The following is a 12,684-nucleotide window of genomic DNA, read 5'->3' as shown; positions in this document are numbered from 1 at the left end:
TTTCATGATAGTGCAACCAGGTTATGGAGAATAATTATCTTTTTTCCACTAAAGAAATGGTTATTGTTTTCTGTATAGACACCTTCATTTAATAACGACCTCATCTATCAACGCCAGCCAGCTTTATGTTTATCTTTTTGTCATTATCCCACGAACTAATGAATGGCTTGCCTTTTGATGCAAAAATAGATTTTTCTTTCTTTCTGGCATTTCTCAATAAACTCAATCTCTTTAACTGGAATCCTGAGAAACACCTCTAGCATCTTTTTTTTTTTTTTTTTTTTGGTATGCAGCTGCTGGAGAAGAGAATGTACAACATCAAAATCTCTCACTCCTGCAGTTCTCAGAAAATACATTTGTGTCTTTCCTGATGGTAAATCCACAAAGTTGGCTAACTTCAATATTTCTTCTCTGTATCATACACCCTTCCGTAGTATTGTGGCTATTATGAGAAAAACAGCATAGGTGTCTTAGCACTTATAACCCAAATAAATGTCATTAAATAAATCTGCATGTCATCTTTCTGGTGAAACTTTGAATTTCCTTTTTATGAATTTTGACAGATGTTCTAGATCAAGATCAAAACTATAAAATTGAGTAATGTGATGACTAACAACTTTCCTGTGTGAAAACCCTGATTAAATGGGCAGTTTTAATTGATTGCTGTGCATAGTGTTGTTAATCTGGGGAACTCCACAACTGAATTAACATTTTCCACCCTACAGCAACAAGAAAGAATTAAAGCTATTATAATCTGGTTTTTGTTCTTTTACTATAGCCATAATGGCCCAGGACTGAATATGACAATAAAGCTGAAGGAAAAGTAATTAGAACAATGTATTTGGGAAATTAGTCCTTTTCTCTGTTCATGATTTGCAAATCAGCAGATTGTGATTCTTGCACATTTCTTTGTGTGTTTGACATTCCCAGGTTTTAGGAACCTATTTGAGCTGTGGCTCATTCAGGATCTCTTTGTGGGAAACCTTCCAGTGATGAGTGCTGTTCAAACTGAGCTATTCAAGCTTTATGATTAAGTTGTCTCCATGACTGGGTGACTTCATGTCTAAAATAACATCTCCCTGCACCCTCGAGATAATTTTTTTACGGTGGTGAATTGTATTTTAGGCACTATAAAAGACTCTGTAGGCACCCACATTTCACAGTTCCCAAACTTCGATATAAAACAGAAATTAGGTTCTCCCAGTGTTGGTAAAAAGTAAGTAAAAAAAGAAACCTAGAAAAATCAAGTTGAAATGTCATTGCTAACACAGCACAGTGATGGAAACCAGGTCTTTATTAGCCTGTATCCAGCCATGCCCACTGTACTGACATCTCAGGAAAGAGATCTACATTATCATGGGGAAATCAATGAAGTTTACTGCTCAATATGCATCACCTGTCAATAGCGTGAATAAAAGCTGTGTCAGGCTGTGTTGGAAGGGTAGCAGAAGAAAAATAATGGATAAAAGTCAGTTGAATGTTGAAGGTGTACGCTGAGACTTTGGGATTCCTAGATTCAATTCCCAGCTCAGCCACAAACTTCCTCTGTGACCTTGTACAAATCGAAGGAAGGACTTATGGATGTTAACTGGGACTTAGGTGGGGTTTTGTGTTGTGTAAGTCCAAGACTTTGATCATTAAAGTCATTTCTTGGCCTTGTGGGTGTGTAGAAGATACTGACATTTTTAGGAGGAAAGGTGCCTTGGGGCTTACAGCCGTGGTTGGGCTAATGCCCAGCATGGCACCACCTTATGTCCCAGCATTGGCAGGATGCCTATTGTTTTAGTACTGCTTGACATTTCATGAAATAAAGAGTAATTAAAAAAAGTAATAAAAAAAAGAAAAACACACCACATCTTTCTGGGAAAAAAAATTTGCGACTGTTTTGCAAAAATGACAAAATGTTGTGGCAGTTTTTTTGCTAAAATCAGTACAATTTAATGAAAACGATCAGCTCAAAATGGCATTTCCTGAAATGACTCATGGCTGAAAGAAAATCTAATGAAATCTTTCAAACCAGCTAGTCTTCTATCTGAAGTACACAAATAATCATCATTACCATATAGACTTCAGATAACTTTTAGTATATTAACTCTCTCATTGCTCCTGTGAGGTAAAGCAATATGATTAGCTGTTTCAGAAAAGAAGCATTGAAGTTTGGATAACAACATTCTGAAAGTGTTTAGATGCCTACAGAGGTAGAGTAGCATCAAGTTTTTCAAATATAGAGAGGAGTTAGGTACTGAGGTACTATCTATTTGTTTCTTCAGAGATCTGAATACTTTTAAAATTGTGGTGGTTGCCATTTTGGAGCAAGGATTGCAATTCCAGCCTCTTTCCTTCCAGCCCCACTCACTATTCCACCAGACCAGGCTGCATCAGTCCAGCATGAGCTCTTTACACCACACCTTCAGTCACACTGGTTTATACAGCATAAGTAATAAATTCACTTACTGGTGCAAGTCTTGTTGTATTTAGGGTTCTCTTGAGGAAACCCTTCCAACCGGCACTGGAACCTGTGCTGCCAAAATTCCTGAAACCATGGGTTTCGGTGATTGGTTTCTGGCCGAAGCTGTAGGTAGTAATCATCAAACCATTTCACATCAGGAGACTGGAGCTTGATCGTTATTCCACCGACAGCTTCACGCTGATATCCGTCTGTCACGTCGTACCTGTCTGCCCAGCCATCACTGCAGGGATAAATGAAAGAGAAACAACATTAACCATGGAATAGGAAAAGAACTTTCTTAAAAATAAAATTTGGAGCCCAAGAACACACACCCACACCTGTGATTCTGAGTGGAGTTTAGTAAAGCACCTGTAATACTTCTAGCAGAAGAATTCAGTGTTTTCCTTAAGTTTGTTTGTCATGTGCATTTTCTACTTAGATGATATATTCTTCATACTTCAGTTCAGGTAATTGAAACATTAAAAATCACAGATCCTGAAATCTGCCGTGTATAGGCACATCTCTGCGTCATGCTAAGCCTCACTGAGCTCTGGGGACAAAATCTTTAATTCAGTGTTTTACTGACACTGGGATGATACTACTCTTACCTGAAAGGAGGTGACCTTGAGGACAGGACCTCTTACAGTGTGAAGGGCAAGACTGAGTTGCAGACCATGCCTATACTGCACAATGGAGCGTGGCATAGAGAGCCAGAAGCAAATTTTGAATGGGCTGACACTGCTCAAGCAGAAATACCAGCTCAGAGCTCAGATACTGAGACAGTATGGCATTGCATCGCATCTGAAACAATAAATCCTCTCTGCAGACATGACTAATGAAGCTGGGCAGAGCATCATGCAGATCCATGTGTTGCTTCTGTTTCTTGGTTACTGGTGGTTGGAGTATTACGAATTTGTGTGACTGTCCTGCACACAGAATTTTAATTCCTTTCTGTTAACCTTTCTGCTTGCAACATTGTGACCACAAGTAGCCAGAAGTGACTGAAAACCCAAATCAAAGAAAATGTCACAAACTTCTCAGGGTAATTCCCATCTGCCCGGTTTCACAATGTATTTTCTTGGAAGAACTGACATTTACAAAGTTTCACTCAACTCCACTAAAAATGTACATATCTCATTAAAGCATTGAAGATTTCTGCTGTTTTATCAAGAACATGATATTCCAGTTTTTCAAAAGCCCCAGATCTTACAGTTAGAGAATTGTAGAAGAATCTCCGATTGGGTTTTTTCCCCTCTAAAAGGCACTGATGTTAACGATTATAGAGAGCATCTTTAAATGCTAAAGGTCAAATAACTGAAGGATAAAAAATAAGCTTGATTTGTCTTATTTTAAAACTTCATGAGTTGTTTAAAGCTAGCCCTAACTATTTTAAGTTAGTCATAGTGTAACAGATGTAGGTGACCTTTATGTGTATGGTTCTGTCGTTCTATTTTGATCATTCGCTGCCTGGCCTAAACTTTGCTCCTGTATCGCAGAGGACGCAGGAAGCCTGCTGCACTCACTTGGTGCCCAGCACATTCCCTGTTCTCTGCATGGGGACTCAGCTGTCTTCACACAGTGCAGAAGTCAAGGCCTCGGACAGTAACTCCTGCACAAGACGCTGTTTTCATTGAATCCTGGACTCTTGACTACGTCTTATTAGCACAGCTGCAATGTCAATAAATAGCAGCTTCACCAGTGTCAAAAATAATATTCAATGTCTGGAATGAAAATGAAGGGACTATTAAACATGCTTCAGATTTCAAATGCACTAATTTACTCAGCACAAAAGAGTTAAATATACATCCATGAAAGGAGAAAGATGAACACTGATTTTCAGTTCAAATACAACACATGAAAAATTTACCTTCAAGCTTAGATCCAATTAGGGATGAACACAGGTGTTAATGTTCCCAACCCCACTTAGGAGGCTCAGTACAGGCAAATGCTCCCCTCCTTCCACCAGGACTATTTACTGGACGAAGAGTTAGAACCATTTATGGGTTGTTTTGTGATAAAAGCTGCAGAAGGTTTTTTAAATTTATGAGCAATTTTACCTTTTCTTTGAAACAATCATCTTAGTCTTTGGCAAGTTTTTAAGCAGTTTTATCCATTCTCATAAAATCTGACAGGTTTTATGAATGCAGGAAGTGATAGGTTTTCTGTAGTGTGTTTGTTTTTTTTTTTAAACTGAATAGAATTCAAGAGAATTAGAGCTGTGCTGTCAGTATCCCAGCTTTATGAGTTGTCTCATAAACAACTTAGAAAAAAACTGTTTTCTTATAATTAATTTCTTTATCATTTTTCAGAGGAACAGTTTTGTAGATCTAATCCAGCAGAGTGCTATAAAATTTATAGTATTACTTTATGAATAGCTATCCCCTCTAAGAAGATTTGCAACAGAGATACCATTTTCTAACTTTAAGTTATTAAAAAAGATAGAAATAACAGCTTCATATTACATGACCCTTCTTCTCAACTTTTCCAAAGAAGGACTTCTTAATTCAACAGAGGTGCTTTTCATTCAAATAAGTATTTCAGCTTAGCTTCTCGGGCAAAAGGCTTTTAGGAGCGTTATATAAAAGATGTACTCAAAGTGTGTATTGTAGAGACAACAATGTAGAGATAACAAAGCTTCAGACAGACAAGGTGACAAAGCAAATGCTAAATTAATATCTAAATGCCAGTGAAAGTGGAGTAGGAAAACAGGCTTGCATGAATATAAAAAAGTACCGATAGTGTGTGATATTTAAATTCTGCACCCACAATAGAGTAACAACACTTATGGGATGTTAATGACAGGATTATATAGATGTATTTGGGATGTTAGACCTGTGACATCCTCTGAACTCAGTAAGGGGTGCGGAGATGAGGGAGAAGGCAACAGAGAGGGAGATACCTGCTTAGTTTCATAGTCCTGCCTGTCCCTCCTTAGACCTTCTTTCTTTTCCTTATGGTTTAATTTTACTGTAATAGCTGGTGATATCATTGTACTCCATTGGTGGCTGCATTATGAAAGGTTCAAAATAGTATTACCCATCACTAAAATCTACTGTTTCAACTGAAGAAAAATGCTCTGGCACCAGAAATTGGCCGTGACAAGGAGCTCCAACCCTTCACTCTCACCCATAGAAGTGGTGAGGTGCATAGGTTACCACTAATGCAGTGCAGGACTGCGTGCTGGTGAGAGAAATGATTCTTTATGTTAGCAGTGGGGTGTCTAGGATGTTTAGGTAAACAAGTGGTTAAGGACAACTTCCTCACAGGTAGTAAAATAAGTACAGGTGAACGGTATTCCAGTAATGATTATGAAAGAGTCCAAACAGATTAAATAGGACATGGATATCCTTAAGAGATCACTGCACAAGTTTGTTTTTTTTTTTCTCCCTTGCATGGACACTGTGCTTTCCAATTTGATTCTGATTAGGTGATTCTGATTATTAGAAACAGGTGGTGTTGCTTTTTAACCAATGGGTAAATGTCCTTAAAGTGATTCCCACCAAGATTTAAAGATAGAGTTCCACGTGAAGAAACCTTGCTGTGAAAGAAAGCAGTAGTTGCACAGCCGCAGCACCAAAAGTGAAAGCTCCTTGCTGAGATATTATCAGATGTATGCAGTAATGCATATATCGCATCCATCAGCCTGCCAGGGTAGAAAGTTGTCAACAAGGTAAGAGGACTATGACATGTGCAGATCTGACTGCCCTCAATATTACACTCACATTCAACACAGTGGGGAATTGTCTTTCAGGATCATGATGTGTTTTCCTCTTACCTTGTTCTTTTGTGTTTGTATTCTTGACTGTCAGACTAATGTATGGTCTATTTTCCTTAAAGACTGGTGGTGTGATACAAGATAACATACCGTATCAAACAAAATATAATGTTGTTAATGATATTTCTAAAAAAAAAAAAAAAGAAAAAAACATTGAAGAGAGTTCTTGCACACCAAAGAAAATAAGGAATCACAGAAGGAAGGAAAAAGGGAAAAATGGCTAAATGGGTTTTACTGTTGCAGTACTAGTGAGAGATGAACTTGAAATAGGAGGTCCATTATCATAATGTTCTTTATCTGTTATCAGATCTTGTTTGTGTGTGTACGTTCTCCCAGTTACCGGTTTTTGAAGGATGTGCCAGGGTGATGGAGATTTTAGTGAAAAAATATCCTTTGGCAAATAGAGGGGAAGAGTTCTGCTCCTTTGTTAAATGTCTGTTTATCTCACAGTAAATTACAACCTAGTTTTATATCACAGAAAGGCTCCAATAAATGACATGACAGAGCCACCAGTATTTACAAAATTTATTAATGAATAAATATCACAGTTAATGAATAAATGTAAATACAATAAAATAATTCAATGTTTTAGATCATTAATGTACATACAATTACTTTTAATCATCTGAACAGAAAAGTAGAGGCAAATGAGGCCCTATTTAAATGACTGGGTTGCACAGCGGTGATCATAGATCATGAGCACCCTGCTCACTTCCTCCCCCCCAGCCCTGGATACTAATGGTGGGGAATAAGTCTTCAGACTCCTCTAGCTGAGCATACCTGAACAAGTAGGACTGTCACTGTAGGACCAGTATGTATTGTTATACTGTAGGTACATAGAAGATACAGGTGCAGACTTTTTAGGATTATGTTGGCTGTGGCAAAATGTGAGAAACTTGAAAGTGGTTTCCTGGATTTTCTGTGTTTTGCCCTTTCCCATCTGTCTTTCCCTGTCTTCCATGTGAAATAGGCAGCACCAATAAGAGCTTCCCCAGATGGGTGGGACTGTTGTGCCAACTTCAATCCACTTTGCCTATCATATACAGGGATTGTGAGAGGAAGGAAAAGCAATCTTTGATAACAAAGTGTTGATACCCAAGAAGGATGAGATGCGGGACTGCATCTGTTGTAAAGAAATCTCCACCTGTTTGAATGAAGTGTTTTTGTTTCTTCTGGAAAGAATCACCATGGAAAGAGGAGAATATTTAGGTGAAGAGCAGCACAGGAGCAAGCTCATGCTTGAAGCATTATGAAGAGGTCATCAGAAAGACACTTAATGACTATAAAGACCATTCAATATGCATGATGGTGATGGCTGCTTTGGGCTCATACAGTGCAGTCAAGAAATTGCTAGCCTTCCTGAAAAACATTTACAAAAAGGTGAAGTTAGTCAATCCCTGTCAACAATGACCTAAGCATTTAATTCCACAAAATGTCTTCAAAAAGACAAGATGGACATTGCTCCAAGAGTGCTCCGCATCTACTTGGTAACTAGCATGACCGAACAGCATGGAATATGCTACTGATGTCAGTCTGCTGTCAGGGATAACAGGGATTTGCGGAGCTGATTGATACCTTCTGCAGGACTAACAAATGGTTAGAGTTGCATGTCACTGTAAAACAGGACAAAGAACTCCTGTTAGCTTAAACTAGATAAGAGAATGTGGAAACCTTTAATTTCATTATAAGATTTGTGTGAGACAACAGTTGCTCAGAAGAGATCATTAGGCACGCCTAAATAAATAGATAATATAAAAAAGATTTTATGGGTTCAGGAAAAGCAGGCAAATGGAGTACGAAAGAGGTGTTGCCTCATGCATCAGGGTTTCAGTGACATGTTCAGAGATGCAGAACACAGAAAGAATTAGGGCTATTGACTCCTGGTCATGCTTACAGGTGACAAGTGTATGGTCCCTCCATGCCATCAAACCTGGAAGATGATGTGGAGAAAGCTTTTTGTGAGACACTACCAGAGCATTCTCCAAAGCACAAGACGTATTGATAATGAGGAGTAGGGGAAGAATGAAGTAGTTTATCTACTGAGTTTTTGGAAAGCCTAGGTGACACTACTTACATACGAGCTGTACCTAGTGACAAGAGAGAGGTAGCTGCTTTGTAGGTGTTTAATCAGTAGGTGGGAACTGCTTGAGAAGGTTAAGACAAAAGGCAAACTGGGTGAGAACAACCATGAAAAATAGCATTTGTGACTTTTAAAAGAGCAAAGAGGAAAAATAGCAGACTTCATTAAGCCAAGAAAATTTTAAGGTTAGATCTGTTGTAAGGAATGTCTAAGGAATTGAAGAATTAAAAAATACTTGATTAGAAAGTGCCATGCAGAGGAAGGATAGGAAATACAGTAAGACATTAGTGTGCCCATCTCAAAGATGGAAATATATGAAAAGAAGAAGCGATCTCAGATTTTCAAGGATCATCGTGAAAGAAAAACATTAGATACTAATAAAATGAGAAAGGTCAAGGCACAAAACAATCTGCAACAAACAAGGGACATCAGAAGTAACAGAGAATTCCCTAACCACTTTATTGTGAGAGGAAGAGTAAAGAAAGGGTCAACCTGCAGTTCACTACAGGGAGAAAGCTACTAAAGACAAATCCAGGACAGCTTTTAGTATCGAGCTTCACAAAAGGAAAAGCTCGTAGTTAGTGACAGGGGTAAAGGATCAACCAAAAAGTGGGAAGGTGATCTAGGAAACAGGCTTGATTGAATTAGTTGAAGATTTATAGCCTAAAGAACCAAACACAAAACTAGAGGAGAGATGTAATAATGTCTTCGGGTACCTAAAAAGTTGAAGCAAAAAGATAATAATTTGTTTATCATGTTGATGTAAGCATTCACGACTTAAACTGGAAGGAGATACACTCATTTTAGACACCAGGATAATATTCCTCACAGTCAAGAGTATGAAGAACTAGAGCTTGGAGGCTCTTGAGGGTGTCAGAGAACAAGGTAGACAAGCATCCGTCTGATAAAAATGACCCTGCCTTGGTGAAGGGAGGACAGTAAGGAGGGAAGGGAGACAGCTACCTGACTCCTTGACATCCACTCTGCCCTGTATTTGTATTAGTTTATGTTGAGGTTTGACATATGTCTGGGAATGATGATTGTATAAAACCCAGTGGATTAGAGAAAGAATGCAAAGAAAGTTAAAATAATGCCCCTCCCTCACAGTTTCCACAGCTTCATGATGTTTTACCTTATTTCTTTTCTCATCACATTTTTTTTTCTCTCTGCAGTTGCTATGGAAGCATCAACAAACAACAGAAATCGATTTAGTATTAATCGTGTGTTTGACTGTACACACAGGTAATTCCAATGATGCAGTCAGAGTATGCAGGAGTGTGCAGTGGGTCTCACACCTGTGCCCAGCAGGATCAAGATTGCTGTTCTAGAGAGGAAGCACCAAAACTAACCATACAGAAAAACACTGCCCCATGCACAAGATGAAAGAAACAGGGGAAAAAAATCTCCTAATGAGAGCTAGCTAATGTTTTACACAGTCAAGATATTTTAAGTGAAAAGGCATTTTTTTTTCCCTGAACTAGAAATGCTTGTTTCTGTTACTTTTTAAATTCTTATTCTTCTCAAAATTACTCTACATGAAAATGATACTGTTTAATGTCTTTTTTTTGTTTGTTTGTTTTGTGTGTGTTAAAGGAAGGGGTTTAGATATATTCCCCAAATCACACTATCTCTCAGTATAATTAAGATAATCCTTTGTGTTTCTAAAACAGAAAAGAAATTCTATGTTCCCTAATTTAGACTTTTTGGCCAACAATCTGAAGTAAACACAGGTTTGGCTGTTTAAAGCCACCCACTCAGTTTTGAATACCCATAGCAGGAATTCTGTATTGTTGTCCCTATATGTAAGATCTGTTACTTTTGTAGTCCAAATCACCTCAGTCATGGGAACTGAAACTCTAGTGCCAATTAGTCAATGATATGACATCAGATCTGAACAACAGCAAAGCGATTGCACAAGTTGACATGTCTACACACTAAATGGATGCAGGATATATTTTTAAATGTTACAAGTCTTTTATACTATTTATGACATTTCTTAAATCTCAACTATAAGGTTCAGATTTTTTTTTTATGGAGTTGACTTCAATGAATGTTTTCAGATTCTTGAGAAGCCTTCCAAGGAAGTAGGGAAAGTCTGCAACTTTTGAAGGCCAGCCGGACTAAAAATGTTTCAAAGAAGAAAATCCCATGCTGATAAACAGATTAAATAGATACTATAATTGATTATTTTTCCATTCACTACTACAATATCCGTCAAGGACAGCTTCAAGTTTAAGTATTCCTGAACAATGCCAATGCCTGTTATGTTGGTTTTTTTTTTTTTTGTCTTTCCATGCAGCATCCTAACAGTGCAAATTAGAATTGGAACTTCATTCTGCTAAGAGTTGAGTATATAAAGAAAAATACGCAACCCATGATTCGAAGAGTATTGACTATAATCCGCTTCAAAATTTAGCAAGCGCATATGTTGGATAGTAAAAGAGGGGCAGAGCAATCAGGTGACACTGTGCAAATTGGCAGTCCCCGAAACTACTGCAACCCTTTTCAGTCACTGTATTACATGAAACTTTGACCATAAACTTATTTTAATTTTCTTGTACTAATAAGTTAAGCAACAGTGAATTGCAAATGTGACTTTTTGGCCATCAGGGAGATTTTTGTTAGCTGCTTATTTTAAAAAAGTTAATCAGGTATATGGTACCAAGGTATCAAGTATCAGGTATATACTATCAAGTTACCAAGATTTATGGGCAAAGATCTAGAGTACATTTTATGCCTTCCATACACCTGACATTGAAATGTGAGACCATCTTCCTTAAAGGGTGTGTGGTATTAAGAATTTATTTGAATTGTTTAAATAGCAAATGATGATACATGCTAAAGTGAAAATGTGGATATTTCAAGCTGGTCTTTCCCAAATTTCTTCATGACATAATACATTCCACACAGAGCCAGCTGACCTACACAAACCTATGCAAATTCTATGCAATATGAGTGTGTTATTCCAAAATTATGTGAATACTTTTTTGCTCTGCATCATTGAAATTGCTCCAGGATTTTTTTTTTTTGGGAGTAAAAAGGTACCTATTGTCTGTGACACTCAAATCCCACTCAGATGACACAGTTTATGGTTTTAGAGCTAAGACTCCTTTTGATACCACTCCTTTGATACCACTTGATTTTACTGGCCTAGGACGGTGAAGTGGCTTCTTCTCAGCTGTTACCAAGCCTGGGTGGGAGAGGGGAGCAGGGACAGGACTAATGCTAAGCCAGCTGCAACTACGTAGGTGGACATCCAGACTGTCAACTGGAAGAGATGTTCCTGCAACAGCTGCTCACCATGTTACATGTTGTCTCTACAGCTAACGTGATGGATGCTCTGTCTTTATACACCAATGAGATACAGCATAGAAAGCTGGAGACATGTCCACTAGTTTGGTGCATTAAGTAACTCACTATACCAAAAGTAACTTTCCAGTTATTGGCTCTGGACAAACTGTGATTACTGACATGTTGTGAGTCAGTAACAGTGAGATGGGGAATGCAGCTTTAGATCCCTGTGAAAACTGCCTGGAATATTCAGCACGCATTTCTAAACCACTGTTTCTAAGATTAGACAAAATGCTAAGAGATACATGTATGCAACAAAAATAGACTCCCCACACTCCCTTTTGTAAACAGTTCCACTTATTTTCTAAATTGAAAATGCAGCAGTATACTGGGATCCGTTGAGCTGATTTCTTTTTCTCTAAAGTACGTCCCCCTTCAGTCTATAGCTAAAGCTATTACAGTTAATGAGTGCATTCATTAGGCTGTAGACTCGTCTTTTTTGTTATGTAAAATCTGTTTGCAGGCCACATAATGATGATGGAAACTGCTGTTCTGCCCACGTGTAATCACTCTCCTGCCAAAAATCTGACCGATAGCATTTGAGAATATATTTGAGAGTTTTTCTGCACCTGTGTAGGAGTTTGTTGACTGAGTGGCTGTCTTTAATTTTCCTTTAATTGTATTTCTCTGCTCTTTCAGGTTTTTTTCTATATCTTAAAAGCTCTAAAAATATTAAAGAGTCCTCATGCTCTTCTGCAAAGCGCTACCAGTCTTGCAAAGGTAAATTTGTTTGGTTAATATCAGGAGGGTGGAATTGCTTTTGGTGAGCAGCTGTAAATTGTTGCATTTAGATGAGTTCGTTTTATAATAACTGTGTACGCAATGAATGGGGATTCTTGTCTTATTGCCTGGCTTTTTTTAGATTGCAATTCCTCATCTTTGTCTTCCTTTTCATGCATATTGTAAAGATAGATGAATTTAAGGGTAATTCAAAGGAAAGAAATGAACTGATTATTTTTAGGCAGTATGACACACTGTTTTCTACAAGATGATATCTAGAAGTAGCTATGCAGTGAATTTGGCAGATAC

The 12,684-nt window shown here is 37.9% G+C and overlaps 1 protein-coding gene across 5 annotated transcripts in view; it reads right to left on the bottom strand.

Moving 5' to 3' along the window:
• GRM5 (glutamate metabotropic receptor 5) overlaps positions 1-12,684 on the bottom strand; it is a 274,806-nt gene that overhangs the window by 56,722 nt on the left and 205,400 nt on the right. For all 5 annotated transcript variants that reach the window (XM_087757684.1, XM_087757686.1, XM_009470380.2 and 2 more), the window contains one exon: positions 2,455-2,690. In XM_087757684.1, coding sequence (XP_087613810.1) covers positions 2,455-2,690 — 236 coding nt within the window. The remainder of the gene's footprint in view (positions 1-2,454; positions 2,691-12,684) is intronic.

This window comes from Nipponia nippon, unplaced genomic scaffold (genome assembly GCF_047370975.1).
Source record: "Nipponia nippon isolate SJK-2023a ecotype South Korea unplaced genomic scaffold, ASM4737097v1 scaffold_2, whole genome shotgun sequence".
Taxonomy (NCBI): Eukaryota; Metazoa; Chordata; class Aves; order Pelecaniformes; family Threskiornithidae; genus Nipponia; species Nipponia nippon.
The sequence above is the reverse complement of the archived record's forward strand: the minus strand, read 5'-3'. Positions and strand labels throughout refer to the sequence as shown.